Genomic DNA, 19,346 nt, shown 5'->3' with positions numbered 1-19,346 from the left:
ATCCAGTTGATGAAATGTTTGATGTCTTAGTGGAGTCTGTTGCTGTTTTCTGGTCGGCGGACATCAAAGGTATTGGACCAGTCCTTGTCCCAGACATTGATCCAGTTAAGGTGGACACATCTGGCGGTGGTTCATGTGCGTTAGAAAGAGGTGGGTATGCTACACTTGACTAAGGCGTGTTCTGTCTGGGTGACCGGAGAGGGTTCTATGGGTTAGTGGGTGCGATTGGGGTGGGAGTAGAGAGAGATAGGCGAGTGCAAGAGAACTTGCAGCAGGAGAAAGGGCCCTGTGTGTTGTGGTGCGGTGTAGCAGCAGCTTGGGGAGCAGTGGCCAGGGCTGAGGGAATGAGCGTGGTAGAATACTTGTAGTGAGAGTAGGACCAGGGTTCCTGCCATTTGTTGCGGTCCAGGTGTGGATGGGTGGAGAAAGGTTTGCCTTTGGTGCCTGGTACATCTTCTCTGCGACCCCCATTAAGAAGGTCCTGGGGCAGGAGAGGGAAGCGAGAGAACAGTAAAAAGATAAGGAGTATAGGAAAAGTGCGGGGAAACAAAGGGCAGTGCCAAAGAGAAATAGAACAAAGGGTTATGGGAAAGAGAAAAGGCACAAAACAGAGGCACAAACATAGTGAAGAGGATCAAAACAAAGAGGCACAAAAAAGAGAAATTACACAAAGTAGGGCAAAATATCAATGGCTGTGTGAAGAGAAAAGAGAAACATGACAAGAATACCAAGGCATGCACAAACTGAGAAAGAATAAGAGAGAGAGAGAGAGAGAGAGAGAGAGAGAGAGAAAAAAAAAGTATGTGGCAGAAGCATGAAGGCGCTGGAGCCAGGTGCAAAATGGCCTTGCCTCGACGCGCAGGTATGTCCTATGAGGCTAGGAGTAGTACTTGCTTGATGGTTGGTGTGCGCTGCGGTCACCAATAAGTAGGTCCTGGGAGGAGGAAGGAGCACATGGGACAGTGGGAGGGGCTGTGAGGAGCACAGAAGGCCGGAAAGCAGGTGAGCAGGAACACAGTAAGGAGGGCCAGGGAAAGGAAAAGAGTGGGAAAACAAAGGGAAGTCCCAAAGAAAAATGGCACAAACAAAGGGCTTTGGCAAAGGGCTATGGGATAAAGAAAAGTTAGTTAAGTTATGTTAAAAAGATTTTTACACTGCATGGCTGCCCCTGTGATGGGGCGTCCCAGCGCTACCCAGGTAATACATTGTACGGTAGAGGAGCAGCGAGGAAGTGTGATTAGATCGGGAATAACCAGGTTTTTATAGCCTTTCTAAAATCTAAATGGGTATGAATGCCTCTGAAAGACACTGGAAGATAAATCCAGAGTCCGGATGCCAATGCCTTGATAGAGCGACACCCGGTTCTAGCTCGAACAATTCGGGGGGTGATGCCACAAAAAGAGGCACAAAGTGAAGAAGGCTCAAAACAAAGGGAACACACGATAGCAAAGAGGTAAGAAACAAGAGGAACAGAACAGAGCTAAGAGAAACAGAGCAAATGGGTTCAGAAAAGAGAGAAACGAAAGACAAAACTAGCAAAGAGGCATAAACAGAGAGATGGCACAAATTATAATTAGATGGGGTGGTGAATAGTATCTGGATCAAAGTAAAAGTCCTCTTTGTCAACAGTAGTGGCATTTCACTTATTTGTAGTATTAAGAAAACAAAGAGAAACATTCACTATTCTGAATAGTGAAAACAACATTTATTTTCAGTCAAAAGAATTGAGTAGACTCATAAATGTTAATTTGTTTAAAGGAGCCTTTGCAGAGGTTTCGCAAATGGAGATCTTGTATAAACGTGTTTACGATAGTGGTATAACTCGACACTCTAAACTGAGTGGTCTTCAAGCTCTTCCTTGCTGAAGAATGGCTCTCTTTTTATGTACTTCCATAGCTCTTCCTACGAAAGTTCAAATTGGTTACTGGTAATCCCGTTGTTGGCAGCTATCGGAAATATGGGCAGGCATGAGAAAGAGAATCTCTATAGTCAATAGTTGATACATCTCCAAAATAAGTCTATTACATCAGTTTCACGGCTATTTTTTTTAAAAAATTCTGCATAATGAAGTGACCGGTACTCAGAATGGCATATTGTTCATTTGTACACCACCTATATAACTGGTTATTACAGTTTTGAAAACAATTTTTGAATGTATATTCATTTTTCATGGACAATTTAACATTTATTATTATAATAGTATTTTAAATTGTTTGTATGGAATTGAAATGTAATGTTATTACTGTTGGCCTTCTTATCAATAAAATTAATTATTAGTAAAAAACAGTAATTGAATTTGAAACTGGAAATTATAGTCCTCTAAACCCACCACACACAAATATATGTTTAAATTACTCCAAACAGTTTCATATTGTAAACCAGCTACAAAACACTTAGAAAACACAAAGCATATTTACCTGCTGCATACAATTAGAAATACAAAACATGGTGTATGAGAAGCATTCTTAAACGAACGAGTTCCCATCCAAAACAGAAAGAGTTCCCCTATTTAAACTATTATCCGTTTTAGTCCACAGTTTCTTGGCTACTGTCTTCACAGAAGAGCGTATAAAGTGTAACACTTGCCTTAGGGCATTCGGATGGCAATAAAAAGCTAGAGTGACATAGGCCTGCTAGTTTGTATAAATGAGTCTAATATTTGAACTGGAGGATTTAGGCAGCAGTCAGCCGAACAAGAAACAAACATCTTTACTACATTTTAGTCAGGATTAAAACCTGTGCCCTCACAAAGCTGAGCTGACCCGTAGGCTACAATGTACTTCACACTTTCGGATGAAAGAGTGCCGCAATGTCACCATTATGGTGACCTTTGACCTAAGAATGATAAAAAAAGACGTGCACTTCATTATATTCCATTAAAAATGAATGTGCTACAGAGCAAGGAAGGTAACACAGAAATGTGAACTAAGTTGGCTGATTGAGACAAACTAGCACAAGATGTGTAACAAATTGAATCGGGCGATCACGTTAGGGGTATTCAGTTCCTTGCTTGATATGATTTTTTTTGTTGCTACTGTATGAAAGATTAAGTTAACAGAATCTGTACAAAAGATACTCAAAAAAAATGTTACTCAAACAAAAAACACCATAACTGCCACAATGTATCGACTGCTGAGAAAACTGGAATTAAGTGAGCGCTACCAGATAAACTAGGTGAGCCAGTTGAGCTTTGAGTGTATACGTCTCATGCAATTTATCTGTAGATGACTGTTCATCACGCACAAACCATGATGTCAGTCCTTTAGGTCTAAACGCATCGCTTCAGCAATCATTCAGGCCTGATCAATGGCCATTTCAAATATGTATGTCTATCTTGTGTTTACTGTTTCAATGTAAAGTATAATCTCCTAATCAGGTTACCACATTTTCTATAAAGTGCATCGAAGTATAGAAATTGTGCAGACCTTAAAAACCATGTTAATATTTTCTACAAGTTGTGTAACAGCATCTGTCGAGGTGAATAGGACTACATTTTCATTCTGGGTCATATATTTTCAGTGCAAGCCTATGGTATGGCCCAACTTTTGGTTGAGGAGTCATTGTTAGCACACACTTCCATGGTCCCTAATGGATACCAACTTTACAGTGGGAAGTAGTGCGAACAGCATATTTCTTTCAATTTTGTAACACGTATTTCTGCATTTTTAAGGTGTGTTTGGATTTAGCATTGAAACTACAGGAGGAATATAAATGATATTGTGGTATATAAGATAGTGTCTTGTACGAAACATAATCTTCAGAATCGAATGCACGGTCACAGGTGTGCACATTAAGCATCTGATATAAATGTATTAATTCAAAAGTCAAGCTAAAGATCTTGTCGATAAGTATGAGGCTTGTCCCTATTCTACTCTACAGACGCAGATTGCATCTTCTGGTATTTATACCTTTTATACCTTTCAAACGCTGGAGATGCTACTTCAGTACAAAATGTTTTAGCAGTTTACTTTTCAGTAGTTAGCCCTACAATTTCTAAACGGATAAAGTCAATATAGGCTTATGCAATTTGGTGTGGTGTAGCACTCTAGCCTTTGGCACTGAAAAAGGTGAAGCTGCATCCTGTGAATTTCCTTTTTTCTGTGTTCTGTTTGTCTCCTTTGAGTACAGCAAAGGAAGGCACAAACTATGTGATCTTCTCCAGTTACAAGTGGTAGCATTACTATGGCTATTTTTCCTCAGATTTGCAGTGAACCATTTTGTAGAGCTGCTATAATGGGTTGCCATTTCAACCTATCTGCAGGAGATTTCAGTTCCAATTTCTAAGCTACTCTTGCTCATGTCCCTTTATGTTCCACCATACTTTCTAAGGTCCTTATATTTATTTAGATTTTGAAACCTGTTTGTTTCTCTTTTGGCAGAAACAGTAGTTTCCTGGTGATTCGACAATATTAAGCAATGTTCTCTATTCAGTTGCGTGCAATCTTGTTCAATAATGAAATTTCATCCATGTGTTTGAATATTTCCATATTTAAATTGAATATCTGCAGCCAGGTCAACAATGACAGACATGAGGGCACAGTGAAATTACGTAAAGCACAACTAACACACTGCTCGTGGGATGCAATATGGCTTTGTATTACATAACTGTAGCATAAAACCGAAAAGTGATGAATAACAGGCACTTTATATATTCAAATCTATTTTCTGTTTTATCACAGCTTTCTCCACCTCCAAAATGTATTTCTATGTCCCCTCTCCTGCCCAAAATCTATACTCTAGCACTGCATTTTTATCAATGTTTTACCTCCAATTTCATCTAGTATCAAGCATGGGTTTGGTGATTTGTTTCCGAAATTAGGCTCTTTGCTCCTCTGAGTCCTTATCCCCAGGAGTCATGAAAGAACCTGCTTGGTCATCTGGAGCAGTCACATCTTCATTTGATTTGCAAACAGAATGTAATTTCATTTTATAGAACCAAATGGCTTCATTGTATGCTCTACCTGGAATTCTCAGAAACAGCAACTTTTTTCGGATAGACTTTGTTTGAACAGGTTGTGGCCTCTCCAGAGTGCGTTTCCAGATGTCGGATTAAGGATGATAATCGACTAAAGCTCTTTCCACATTCACTGCAAAGACTGGATTTCTCTCCTGTGTGAATCCGCTGATGTTTACCTAGAGTTGAGGACTGAGTGAAACTCTTCCCACAATCAAAGCATGTGTAAGGCTTCTCACCTGTGTGTGCTCGGCGGTGCATAGTCAGGTGTGATGCACTTTTGAAAGCCATATCACATTCACTGCACTTGTGTGGCTTCTCCCCCGAGTGTATACGTCGGTGTGCAACTAGCGAGGACGACCAATGAAATTCTTTACCGCATTCTTGGCATACGTATTGTTTCTCTCTAGTGTGACAATCTTTATGTTTGTTTAACATTGATAGGCGTGCAAAGCTTTTCATGCATTCTGAACATGTGTATGTTTTTTGTGCTGTGTCAGTTTGTGGATCTTTTTTGAAGGTTGCAGAGTTATTTATGCTTCCCTCATTATTATTGTCCTTGCATAATTTCTTGTTCTTGTGGGTTCTCTCATGCATGCGCAGTGATGAGCTGTACTTAAAGATCTTATTACATTCCTTACATTTGTATGAATAACCAGCTGTGTGGGTTTTCTGGTGAAACTGAAGATTTGAGATCTGATTAAAACGTGTATCACATACATTGCATGCATAAGGTTTCTCCTTATGTGTCTGCTGGTGTGTGACCAAGGCTGATGACTGGCTAAAACTTGCATCACATTCATTGCACTTATACACTTTTTCTCTTTCATGTATGCGCTGATGAACATACAGGGATGATGATCGGCTAAAACTCTTCCCACACTCACTGCATGTGTATGGTTTTTCCCCTGTATGTATTTGCAGATGTCTGGCAAGGGTTTGCGTTTGGCCAAACGTCCTCCCACATTCATTGCATGCATACGGTTTCTCACCTGTGTGTTTCCGTGTGTGCATGTTTAAATGTGACAGTCGTCCAAAAGCCATGTCACATACATTGCATTTGTAGGGCTTCTCTCCTGTGTGTATTCGTTGATGAGCAGCCAAGTTTGATGACCAAATGAAAAGTTTTCCACATTCCGTACATGCAAATGGTTTATCATCACTGCAAGTTTGCTTGTTAACCACTAAAGCAGATACCAAACATTGATATCATTGTCACTGTTAATGCAAAGATCTGTCGCTGTGTGAGTCCTTTGGTGAATTTTCAAAGTTGACATGTATTTGAATATCCTCCTACATTCATTACATCTGTAAATACTTCCATCTGCATGAGTTTTCTGATGTCTTAAAAATGTTGAGTTCTGGCTAAAGCGCTCCCCACATTCAGTGCACTTATATGTTTTTTCTCCTGTATGAACACGCTGGTGTGAAATCAAGGTAGGTAGTCTGCAAAAACTCTTCTCACATTCCCCACATTTGTAAGGTTTTTCACCAGTGTGTATTCGCTGGTGTCGAATTAATGATGATGACTGGGTGAAGCACTTTGAACACTCGTCACATGTATAAGATTTTGCTCCTTTGTGTGTTCGCTGATGAGAGTTTAGTTGTGATAACTGACTAAAAGTCAAATCACACTCATCACATTTGTAAGGTTTTTCCCTTCTATGTATTTGCCGATGTGCTGTTAAATTTGACAACAAACGGAAACTTTTTGTGCATTCATTGCAAGGATACAACATCTGCCCTGTTGGATGTTCCTGAGGGTCAGCGCAGGCCGATGTCTGGATAACACTCTTACCACTGGCACTGTTAGAACCAGTCTTTTTTTCTACTGTGTGACTTTTTTTGTGCACCTCAAAGGATAGGCTGTTTTCAAATGTCTTGTCACTTGTCGTACATTCGTATGCATGTTTTTCAGAGTGGATTTCTTCATGGTTTAAGAGATCAGACGCCTCACTGAAACATTTTCCGCATTCACTACACTGATAGATTTTCTCTCCACTGTGAGTTTGCTGATGAGTAGTTAGTGAAATTGCTTGGCTAAAACTCTTCCCGCACTCATTGCATGAGTGTGGCTTCTTATCAGTGTGTATATGTCTGTGCTTGTTGAGGCTGGATGACTGGCTAAAACACTTACCACATATATCACATATATATGGTTTCTCTCCTGTGTGTACTCGCTGGTGCATGATCATGTGTGATCTGCGGTTGAATCCCATGTTGCAATCCTTACAGGTGTACCTTTTGCCTCCAATCTCACTTTGTTGGTAGCTTAGAAGGGATTTTTTTCTAGAATGTATGCGCTGATGTTTCACAAGGTGTGAAGAGCGCTTGAAATTCTTTCCACAATCGTTACAAGTAAAAGATTTCTCTTTTTTGTGTCTGCGCTGATGGGACAAAAGGGCAGACGAGGAAGTGAATGTCTTTCCACATTCACTGCACAAGTATGGTTTCTCTCCAGTGTGAGTTCGCCGGTGTTTGCTTAAGTTTGAAGACTGGGTAAAACACATGCTGCAGTCTGTCAAAAGCTCCGAGTAACACTGGAGTCGACACTGACTCCTATGCCCACTACCTCTGAAAAAGAACTCAGGAAACACTCTGGACAATTACTTAATTGGAAAATAACAGGCAAAGTCTCTTACCCTCAATATGATCTGGACTAGCCCCAGGAGATGATGGATGCCGGGTAATTCGCTGTCCCTCACAAGTAGTCAAGGCGAAGAATTGAATGGAGAATGACTGGACGATACACTTGAGGAATTGGAATGGAGAAGTTCTGACTCGAGGATTGAACGCAGAAGATGTCACTGAATGTCTAAACCCTTGCTATAAGTAAGCTAATATGTGTCCTATAGAACTGACTGAACTATGGTGGAGTTCTAACCCCTACTCTGATACTAGAAATGTCTAACTAGAATTCCATGAAGTGGCACCAACTAAATACATACTTCGAATTCATCAAATAAAGTCACTTGCCAGAATCCCACGTTGCGCATGCGATAAGAACAACCAAAACAGAAGCGCTGACAGGAATTTCCTCAGAACAAGAACTTCACTCAGAGCCGCGCTGTGACTCCGGTGAAGAGGTCAGTTGAAGTGCGCAGATTCCAGAGCAGCCGTGCGCTTCATCTCCACAGCTGTCCGCGCGCTCTTGAAGACTAGAACGCTCACTCCTCACGGTTTGTAATCCCCCTCGGCGGCCATGTTGGGATGCTCGCTTCTTCAGGTTCAGAACACTGCGCTGCAGGAACAATGTGGTCACTCTATGCTGCCTTCTCCAACGTGGATATTTGGAGACCTGCTTTAATGACCGTTGAGTTTTTGCTGGCACTGATCTAATGCTGGCTATGGTTCTGGAAGTCTTGACAGTATCCCCTTTCAAGAATGGTCCTTCCAAAGCGGGCTTGTTGGGGTATGCCTTATGAAAGGCCTCAACTAGTCGTGGGGCATTTACATGGACTGATGGTTCCCACGACCGCTCTTCAGGTCCGTACCCCTTCCACTCTATCAAGTAATACAGTTTGTTCCTCGTGACCTTGGAATCTAAGATTCTGCTGACTTCGTATTCTTCACTAGATTCTACCACTATAGCAGGTGGAGTGTTTTTTAACCTGACCTTGTCTGGACTTTTCTTCAGAAGGGAAACGTGGAAGGTCGGGTGAATTTTCAATGACTTTGGTAATTGTAACTTCGCCACTACAGGGTTAATGATCTTCTGAATCTTAAATGGCCCTATGAATCTAGGCTGAAATTTCCGATTACCCTTTAATCTCAAATGTCTTGTGGATAACCACACCTGATCACCTTTTTTAAACTGTGGACCTTGTCTTCTCTTTTTGTCTGCCTGCTTTTTATAGGATTGTTTGGCCCTGATTAAGTTGCTCAATGCTCTTTTGTAAGAGCTCTGTAGCTCTTCCATTACTCTAGCCACGGCAGGGACCTCCCCACCCTGTTTTCCCAGTGTGATAGTCGGATGTCTGCCTGTGTTCAAGTAAAATGGAGTAAACCCAGTGGAATCATGAGTTGCGTTATTGTATGCGAATTCTGCAGTCCACAGTAATTCGGACCATTCCACATCCTGCTCTAACAGATAGAGGCGTAAATATTGTTCTAGATCCTGATTCAACCTCTCGGTTTGACCGTCTGTTTCGGGGTGATAACTAGTTGAATAACGTGCATCTATGCCTAAGTTGAGCATAAAGGTCTTCCAAAATTTCGACATGAACTGTGATCCCCTATCTGAAATGATTACTTGTGGAATTCCGTGTGCCCGAATTATGTGTTGGTTGAATGCCTGCACTAATTGTGAAGCTGTGGGTACAGTCTTGAAAGGAATGAAGTGTCCCATTTTGGAAAATGAGTCCACCACCACCAAAATCACTGTGTTACCTAGACTAGAGGGTAGATCCACTATTAAATCTAATGTCACGGTGTGCCAGGGGTAGGGTGCGTTTGGTAAGGGTTGCAATAACCCTTGCGGGGCCTGACGACTGGGCTTCCCCTTGATGCAGATTTCACAGGTCGAAACATATTGTCTTACTTGGGCTGCCAAATCTGGCCACCAAAAGTGTCGCCGGACCAGTTCCTCCGTCTTCTTGACTCCTTTGTGACCCGCCATCCGATCATCGTGGCAACCTCTCAAAGCCTCCTCTTGAAGTTTTCTGGTGGGAAGATATAGCTTGCCTTCATGATATGGGAGTCCTTCGACAAGGGTTCTTTTACCATCTGCCTCGGCCCACTTACGAAGATCCTCTTCTGAGCAGACTTGCTGAATTTGTTCGTCGAATTCTTTCATTTGCATGGCTCCAATTATTTGTTTCAATGGAACTATGGGTTCTTCGACTGAAGGTTTCTCTTCGGCTGTTGGATTCATGCGTGAAAGAGCATCGGCCTTCCCGTTCTTCGCACCTGGTTTGTACGTGATCACAAAGTCAAATTCTGAGAAGTACAAGGACCATCTCAATTGACGTGGCGAAAGCGTTTTTGCAGACTTGAGGAATTGGAGGTTACGATGGTCTGTAAACACAGTGACAGTATGCTTGGCCCCTAGTAAGTAGTGTCGCCAATCTTGGAATGCTTCTCGAACAGCCAGCAACTCCTTGTCGGCGATGGAGTAATTGCGCTCCGTGTCCGACAGCTTCCTGGACCGGTAGGCCACCGGATGCAGTTGTCCTGTCGTTTTGTTTCTCTGCGACAAAATTCCTCCGGTTGCGAAGTCTGATGCATCAGTTTCAACGAAAAAGGCTTGTTCCGGATCAGGGTGCATTAGAATGGGGGCGCTAATGAAGGCTGTCTTCAAGTCCTGGAAGGCTTGTTCTGCCGTTGCAGTCCACACAAATTTTTGTCCCTTCTTTAGCAGGTGAGTGATGGGAGTGACCTTAGACGAGAAATTAGGAATGAACCTCCGGTAAAAATTGGCAAAACCAATAAAACTTTGGATTTCCTTCACACTTCCTGGTGATGACCACTCCTGAATGGTACGGACCTTTGAATTATCCATCTCGACCCCAGCTGCGGACAACATGAATCCCAAGAATTCCACCTTCTCGGCATGAAAAGAACACTTCTCCAATTTCACGTACAAGTGGTTATCCAAAAGCTTCTGGAGTATGGCTCGCACATGCTTGACGTGATCTTCCATTTTGTCGGAAAAAATCAATATGTCATCAATATAGACGACAGCCACTCGATCCAAGAATTCTCTCAGAACATCATTTACGAAGTTTTGAAATGCTGCTGGGGCATTGCTCAAACCATAAGGCATCACTTGATACTCAAACAACCCATACTTGGTCCGAAAGGCTGTTTTCCATTCATCACCCTCGGCCACTCTCACCAAATGGTAAGCTCCACGCAGGTCAAGCTTGGTGTAAATCTTTGCTCCTTTGACTTGATCCAATAGCTGATTTATTAGTGGTAATGGGTACCGATTTTTCACTGTGACTTGGTTTAAGGCTCTGTAATCGATACACGTGCGAAGAGTCCCATCCTTCTTAGGCCGGAAGAAAAGTGGAGACGAAACTGGAGATTGTGATGGCCTTATGAATCCCATCCTAGTATACTCTTCCAAATACTCCTTGAGATAGATGTTCTCCTTTTCTGTGAGCGCGTAAACTCGTCTGCAGGGCAGGTTGGCACCGGCTTCCAATTCGATCTTGCAATCATAGCTTCTGTGTGGTGGTAGTTTCTCAGCATTCCTTTTGTCGAACACACTTGCCAAATCTTGGTATTCTTTAGGTATTTCCTCGGCGCTGACAGTGCAGATGTGGAGCGACAACTTGGCCAACTCCGTAGCCGGCGATCCCTCGCACTCTTCTGGATTTTTAGCAAAACAATTCCTCTGACAAAATTCCGAGTTCATCTTGACCGTTCTCCTCTCCCAATCTATAATCGGGTTATGCGTAGTCAACCATGGCAACCCCAAAATCAGCTGGAACTGGGGTGCGTCTATGAGGTTAAATCTGATAAATTCTCGATGACCCTGCAACCCCTCCAATTCTAAGGTCTCCGTTTCTTCTACTATGGGTCCTGAAGTCAAATTGGAGCCGTCGACTGCCTTTACGACTTCGAGATTCTTCTTCTTAATCGCCTTTATGCCCATCTCTTGCGCATATTTCAGGTCACAGAAATTCCCCGTGGCCCCCGAATCAATCATGACTGAAACTTCTTCCAACTTCTGGGTTCCGAATTTGACTGTAAAGAATACGGTAAGATGAGGGGCTGCTGATTGCAATGTGTTAATCAGTTGCTGAGGTTCATGAGTTGACTGTTCGGAACATCCCACCAGGGCAACTCCTGTTACTGGTGGGATCGATCTTTTAACCCCTGGTTACTCTTGTTTCTCTTTGGACACTCCCTCACAAAATGTCCCGAGGTACCACAATACAAACACAACTGGTTTGCTCGCCTTTTGTCTTTTTCTTCTTGAGAGAGAGGGCCCCTGATGGAACCTATTTGCATTGGTTCCTCTCCGGTACCCGTATCAGGTTTTGAGGGTTCGGGTCTCATACGGTCTAGGCGTGGCACAAACGACTTGTAGTCTCGCTTCTTTTCTGACCTTCTTTCAAACAACCGATGCTCAATTTGAAGAACTAAATCTATGAGTTCTGATATTTCCTGAGGACGTTTCGGAATCTGTGCCAATGCATCTTTTATTTCATCTTTAAGACCACGATAGAATATCGCCGCACGTTTACTGTCGGGCCAATCTGTTTCGACGATTAATTTGTTGAACTGGGCTATATATGCTACCAATTCTCGATTGCCTTGCTTGAGATCTAGGAGGTCTGTGGCTTGGTTGGCCGTTCTTCTATCGAATATTCGTAGAAATTCTTTCTTGAAACGATTGAAATCGTACAAGGCTGCATCGTTTCGAGAGACCAACGGCATGGACCAGGCTGCGGCGTCGCCGCTCAAGTAAGACAACATGAATGCGACCTTGGCTTGATCCTCTTTGAACACTACTGATCTGCACAAGAAATGTAGGGAACATTGGGTCAGGAAAATCTGGGCCTTATGGGGGTCCCCGCTAAAGCGTTCTGGGTTGGCTAAGGGGACAATAGGTGCCACTGAATGAATCACTTGCGTGGCCACTTCTGCACCAGAGTCATGAGAGGAGTTGAAACTAGGTAAAGGAGTTGCTCCCGCTAAGAGTTCCTCTAATTTCTGTTGAACGTGACGAGTTTCTTGTTGGGACCTTTTTACCTCATCCCTAAGGACTCTATTCTCTTCTGTGGAACGTGTAAGTTGGGCCTGTAACCCTTCTAGGATTCCCGCCAAGGAGTTCATATCAAATCCCTCAGTCATGTCGACTCGAGTGAAAGGTTGGCACTTCAATCTGTCAAAAGCTCCGAGTAACACTGGAGTCGACACTGACTCCTATGCCCACTACCTCTGAAAAAGAACTCAGGAAACACTCTGGACAATTACTTAATTGGAAAATAACAGGCAAAGTCTCTTACCCTCAATATGATCTGGACTAGCCCCAGGAGATGATGGATGCCGGGTAATTCGCTGTCCCTCACAAGTAGTCAAGGCGAAGAATTGAATGGAGAATGACTGGACGATACACTTGAGGAATTGGAATGGAGAAGTTCTGACTCGAGGATTGAACGCAGAAGATGTCACTGAATGTCTAAACCCTTGCTATAAGTAAGCTAATATGTGTCCTATAGAACTGACTGAACTATGGTGGAGTTCTAACCCCTACTCTGATACTAGAAATGTCTAACTAGAATTCCATGAAGTGGCACCAACTAAATACATACTTCGAATTCATCAAATAAAGTCACTTGCCAGAATCCCACGTTGCGCATGCGATAAGAACAACCAAAACAGAAGCGCTGACAGGAATTTCCTCAGAACAAGAACTTCACTCAGAGCCGCGCTGTGACTCCGGTGAAGAGGTCAGTTGAAGTGCGCAGATTCCAGAGCAGCCGTGCGCTTCATCTCCACAGCTGTCCGCGCGCTCTTGAAGACTAGAACGCTCACTCCTCACGGTTTGTAATCCCCCTCGGCGGCCATGTTGGGATGCTCGCTTCTTCAGGTTCAGAACACTGCGCTGCAGGAACAATGTGGTCACTCTATGCTGCCTTCTCCAACGTGGATATTTGGAGACCTGCTTTAATGACCGTTGAGTTTTTGCTGGCACTGATCTAATGCTGGCTATGGTTCTGGAAGTCTTGACACAGTCATTACATTTGTACGGTTTCTCACCTGTGTGTGTGCGCCGGTGCAGAGTCAGATGTGTAGAACTAATGAAAGCCCTTCCACATTCTTCACACTGATACGGTTTCTCACCTGTGTGTATTCTCATATGCGCTGTAAGGTTTGTTTGCCAGCTAAGAGACTTTCCACAGACAGTGCATATGTGTAGCTTTTTTGTCTCAGGGTCAATGACTGCAAGGAGCGCATTGTTATTGTTTTTCACTTTATATCTCCTATGAGATTGGAAGTGTTTGACCAAATTCGACCTATATACAATTTTACTTTTAGATTGTTTCAATGTATTCTTTTTCTGCAACATTTTATGTGACATGTGGAATCCCTCATGGAGCCTTACATCTTAACACACACATTAATGCAAGCATAGAGTAAGAGCTTAAATAGGCAGAGGGAAATTAAGTGTCCACCTCACACTCACTGCATGAAGTGTCCACCTCCAACTCACATTATCTATTTATTTTATGTTTAATAACAGAAGATTTCAAACGTGTCTTATTTCATATTTATTTATTTCGGCAGTGCCTAAGTGATGTGAGACTTTTTTGGGAAGAAGTTAGTGCCATTTAGTAAACAAAATTATTTACCACCATTTTCCCTAGGGCACTGTGTGGAATATGTGTGTTTTGAAGGAAGCCTCAAGTGACCCAGTAGAATAGAGTGGATAAAGCCGAAGATGTTTGCCGAAACATTACATTTATGGGATCCGGGAACAATCTTTACATAGAAAGATATTAAACATTGACACAGCCAATGGTTTCCGAGTGATTATAGCGAAGGACACGTTACCACAACTGAGAATATATGAGGGAGGAGAAGAGAGGGTGTAGTTTTAGAAGAAGAGGGGCTGGAAGAGGTAAGACTGGGTTTGAACTGATAGAGGAGAAGCAGGTGCTGGCACAGGGTCCCGAGCAGGGAAATGGGTCATAGTAAGAAAATGGCAATGTCTCCGTCCACAGTGACCCACGCATCCTGCAGGTGAGGGGTGCAGCTCCACTGGCCCGGGGTCAACTATGACTCAGAGATTGAGACAAAAGGAGGAACACACGGACAAAAGGATTAAAGTAGGTGCAGTAACAGTCAGCCACAGCCTGAAGGGTAATCCAGAGTGGACTGCCAATTGAAGCTTTCATGCACGTCAGGAGACTTAACTGAAAAAGTGTTGTCCTAACGCAGGCCAGATATCCCAATGCCTTTGACCTGTTACAGGCACTAGACACCAAGAATAAGACATGGATACCCACAGAGAGCATCCTCACTGGTGACTGTTGGTGTTGTATGGTCTGCTACCCAGATACCAACAATTACTCAAAAGTTGCCTGTGATGTTCATTTAACAGTGGTTGTAGCGTAAGATTTGGAATCGGCTCGGTGCAGCAGAGGGATCCTGGACCTCACTCAGAAGCAAGATGGTGGTTGGACGCAGCGACGGGTGGAACGCAAAGCGGCTGCACCTGAAGTCGTGGCACGCTGGAAACATATGAAAGAGTTCCCAGAAACACCACATGAACAATAGAAGCAGACAAAAGAAGCGGAAGGAAACTGTACTTGGGTGGTGCTCCTGTGAGAAAAAACGGAAGTGACATATCGCTCTATTAACCATTTAGGAAGCAGCAAAGAAGAGTGACACTGCACAGAACCAATGGGAAGGCAGCAGGTGGGAGCAAAGTCCTTTATCGAATACAGCAGGCCTTGCAGACAGCTGCCGAGGCTAGACCGAAAAAGGATAGGTGAGAGGGGTCATCCCTGGCGTGTGCCTCTGACAACAAGAATGGGTTCAGAGATGAGGGTGCTGGTACTCCCATGTCAAAGGGAGAGTGTAGAGAAGCCAAACCATACAACAAAGCGGGCTACAAGTCCGTAACGTTTTAAAACCTTAAAGAGAAAGGGCCGTTCTATTGAATCAAATGCTTACTCCAGATCTAGAACCATGCAGACAGACTGTGGTCAGGAAATGGTGTGTACTCCATAACCCTAAAGATTCTGTGCAGGTTGAGTGAGGTACTGCGGGCTGGGACAAAGCTGTTCTGGTCCAGGTGTACCAGTGTCGGCACCAGAGGCGCCAGTCAGTCAGCAAGTATCTTGGACAATATCTTGTAATTAGTTCAAGACAGTTAAAGGCCTATAGGAGCCTAGTGCTGTAGAGTCCCTATCCAGCTTGGGGAGAGATAGTAGTGATGCTTCCCATATCGATGGTGGCAGTCGGAAGACTTGAAGGGCTTCATCGTAGACTGTCAATAGACGAGGGGCTAATAATGGAGCGTAATTCTTGTAGACCATCAGGACCTGGCAACTTGCCAGTCGACAAGGACCCAATGTTTCCCGACTTTCAGAGAGAGTGAAAGGGCTGTCTAGCTCTGTCTTCTGCTCTAATGTGAATTGCAATATAGTGGCGGTAGTGATGAAGGCATCTATGTCAGAGGTAGTGGCATTAGAAACCGATTAATATAATGCAGAAAAGTGGGCAGTCAGCTCTGCATGTATGTTGCATTGAGTGTGGAGTAAATCCCCCAAAGTTGTGCGCAGTGCCAGTATCTGATGTCGGGGTTGCTCTTTACTGAATAAGGAGGCCAATATTGCTCCAGAGTTATCAGCACCTGCGTGAGTCCTGGCTAAGTGAGCCATATAATTAAGACAACAAAGTCTCTCCAAAAGGGCCATATGTTCCTGTCATGCCTGTGTCAGTTAGTCCCGGTAAATGGGGTCCTGCAAGGCTTGAGTTTCATATGTTAATGTTGTCACACTCGAGTTTCGTGATGTCTTTGTCAGGTTGGCGGTGGACATTTCAAGTGGTGCCTATATACTGCCCCCATATCACTACTTTAAAAGCATCCCACTCGATTAACCAGAAGGTTACAGTATCTGCATTTACTTTGAAATTATCTGTCATAGCAGTGTCTAGACAAGTACGTAAGGGAGTAAGCCAAGTAGGTACAGGTGTGGAAATCTTATGCCAGTTGAAATGCAGGAGTTGAGGGTTATGGTCAGAGTGCATGCAACCCAAATAATCGGTATGTGTGACAAGTGGAAGGAGGTCCGGAGAGCCGATAATGCGGTCAATGCGAACATGTAAACTATGTAGGTACAAGTAAAAGGAATACACTAGGGTCATAGTGTTACGCGCTCGCCAAATGTCTACTAAGCGACAATTTCTGAGCCAGTCCATAAGTTGTTAGGCATTCGTCATGGCGGTTGTGTTGGAGAGGAGGAAAAACGAGCCATCAAGGTCAAGTCTCAGGACACTATTAAAGTATCCACCCAACAGCCAGGGCAGTCAGTTCCAGGCCGACAGCACAGCAGATAACTTGGCCAAGAATGCTGCCTGGTCCGTGTTCGGAGAATTTATGCTGCCAATTACAATGTGTTGACAGTCTAGTCTGCCCTTGATTAAAACGTATTGTCTGTCTGGGTCTATCCTAGAATCATTAATCTGAAAAGGGACCCTAGCCTTGATCCACCCCAGTACCCCCCTCACGTATGTTGAGAAATTAGTAGATGTTGAGAAATTAGTAGAGTATACCCCCTCTCCAGCACCTTGATAGCCTCGGTGGTGATTAAATGTGATTCATACAAATAATCAATATGAGTATTGCAGCATCAGGGGTAGGAGTCCCGGGTATACCTGCATGCTGAGTGTGCATACCACGGACGTTCCATGTTATTACATTTGTGCCAGACATGGCCCAGAGTGGGGCTTGTGTCGGAATCATCTGGCTTCGCCAAGCAGGGCGAGCATCAGATCCAGGGTGCTGCACATGCCGATTGGGTGCAGACATGAAAACCTGTCATTAACCAAAACAAAAGAACCAGAAAGCTTGAACACATAATTCCATTGGGTGCAGAATTACAACATGCATCCGTTCAAACTGTGTAACATAGTATCCCTAGCGAGAGAGAGACCAACCGGTGGAATTAGAGCAGTTTCAGGTGCGCACGGAGGGGACGCCTCTGATCAGACACAACGTGGGAGTCCTTTTGCTTTGTCTTCCAGCAGAGAAGGATGTGGCGAATCAGGACCTTTAGTGTCAGTCCAGTGCCAAGCCTCCTTAGGATCCATGAAGAAATAAAATTTTCCATCCATCTGGACCCGGAGTTTTGCTAGGAAAAGAAAGGAGTATTTAACTTAATGTTCATTTAGGGAGCGTTTCAATGCCATAAATGACATCTCTGGCACTGCATCGCCAAGGAGTAGTCTGGAAAAAGCATCATCCGGTCATTATCCACAGTAAGGGCAGCCACCTTGCGGGCCTCTCGGAGGATGAGGTCCCGGTCCCGGTAATGCAATACCTTGAAAGTCAGAGGTCTGGGGTTGGCTCCCAGTAGCGGATGGCGGGCCAGCAAATTGTGTGCTCTTTCGATCAAGAAGAACGTTGAGGGGGGCTGACGGGGAAATACATCTAAGAATCCACTGTTTGATGTAAGTGATGGCTTTCAACGTTCTCCCGGAGGCCCACCACTCAGATGTTGTTCTGTCTGGAACGGACCTCCACGTTATCTGCTCTTTCTTCGAGGATGCGTACATGGTATGCAAGACAGTTGAGTTGAGTTTCTGTTGCATTTGCCTGAGGTTGTAAGGTGGTCAATGACTGTTCTGTTGCATGCACTCTATCTGCCAGCTTCTGGTGATCAGCATGGAGAAGATTAAGGTCAGCTACAACGTGTCAATCTTGTTTTCTAGTTAACGTCTCGACTTCCCAATTGCCACCAGTACTATGTCAAGTTTGTCCTCAGGTGTCGCCACACTGCCAGGGTGACCAGGGGGTTCTGATGTGTCAGAAATTGATCTAGAGACAACAAAATGTCAGAAGGGCTTACTCTTAGACGACCCATGAGTTAGTCTTTTAGTTGTACGATGATTGAATTTTAGGATACAGTCGAGCCTGCTTGCCTATACCAGATGGAGTGACAGTATATGGCAGCAGGAGCAGCTCACCCGTGGGTTTCAGCGGCAGTGCCGGATGTTGGAAGTCACTGCTTTAGCTGCTGCATAGAGATATTTAGATGCTAAGATAGCTGCAGCAGTTCTGAGACGGAGCAGTTTCCGCCAGACGTTGAGGCCAACAGGAAGTTCAATAGGGTGATGGCTAGGGCCTGCTTGCACAAAAGAGATAGTGCAGTAGGTGCAGCCCTGAGTAGCCAAGTGATGACGGAGGTTGACTCACCGTCGCGGGCTCACGACAAAGGCAACAACAGTCTGCACCAGGAGCCCGGAATGAACCATGCAGAAGTCGTCCAATATTGGCAGAATATGGCGGCACCAGGATGTGCACGGTTATGAAGGCAGTCCTTAGGGAGGAAGTGCAGTGTTCAGTGGCAAGGTGACTAGTGCCTCAGTATATGGCTCAGGAGATGTAGATAAGATGTACATTGTCATGGCAAGCTCACTCATTGTATCCGAGCAGCGATTAACGTGCACTTGATGCACCTCAGTATGGCAGAGGCGTCGCAGGGCCTAGTGTAGGGGGCAACTGATGCAAGTGTCCTAGCTCCCTAAGTAATACAAACAGTTTGGGCAGCACAGCAGAGGCGACCTGGTGAGCACTTCAGTGCAACCTCCCCCCCCAGGCCACGGAGAGCTCAGGGGCGTGCGCTTCTGAACGCAGAGGTCATGCTCAAGGTAATTAGCGGTGCGATGGTGGCTGGCCAGTCCGCAGTGCAACAGGTCCCTGAGG

General features: G+C 44.2%; 2 protein-coding genes across 2 annotated transcripts; both read right to left on the bottom strand.

Annotated features, from left to right (window-relative positions):
* Positions 1-1,690: 1,690 nt before the first annotated feature.
* Positions 1,691-6,128, bottom strand: LOC147750893 (uncharacterized). Its single transcript, XM_086918588.1, has one exon. The coding sequence runs from the start codon at positions 5,996-5,998 to the stop codon at positions 4,958-4,960; it is 1,041 nt and encodes a 346-aa protein (XP_086774714.1). The 5' UTR covers positions 5,999-6,128; the 3' UTR covers positions 1,691-4,957.
* Positions 1,691-19,305, bottom strand: LOC147750892 (uncharacterized). The gene is made up of 2 exons (XM_086918575.1): positions 13,643-19,305; positions 1,691-7,472 (listed from the first exon to the last, which is right to left on the bottom strand). Exons 1-2 carry the CDS (start codon positions 13,989-13,991, stop codon positions 6,139-6,141), a joined length of 1,683 nt encoding a protein of 560 aa, XP_086774701.1. The 5' UTR covers positions 13,992-19,305; the 3' UTR covers positions 1,691-6,138.
* Between the last annotated feature and the right edge of the window lie 41 nt (positions 19,306-19,346).

The sequence above is a fragment of the Lissotriton vulgaris genome, chromosome 1_1, assembly GCF_964263255.1.
Source record: "Lissotriton vulgaris chromosome 1_1, aLisVul1.2, whole genome shotgun sequence".
Taxonomy (NCBI): domain Eukaryota; kingdom Metazoa; phylum Chordata; class Amphibia; order Caudata; family Salamandridae; genus Lissotriton; species Lissotriton vulgaris.
Note: the sequence above shows the minus strand (reverse complement) of the source record. Positions and strands in the feature narration are given on the sequence as shown.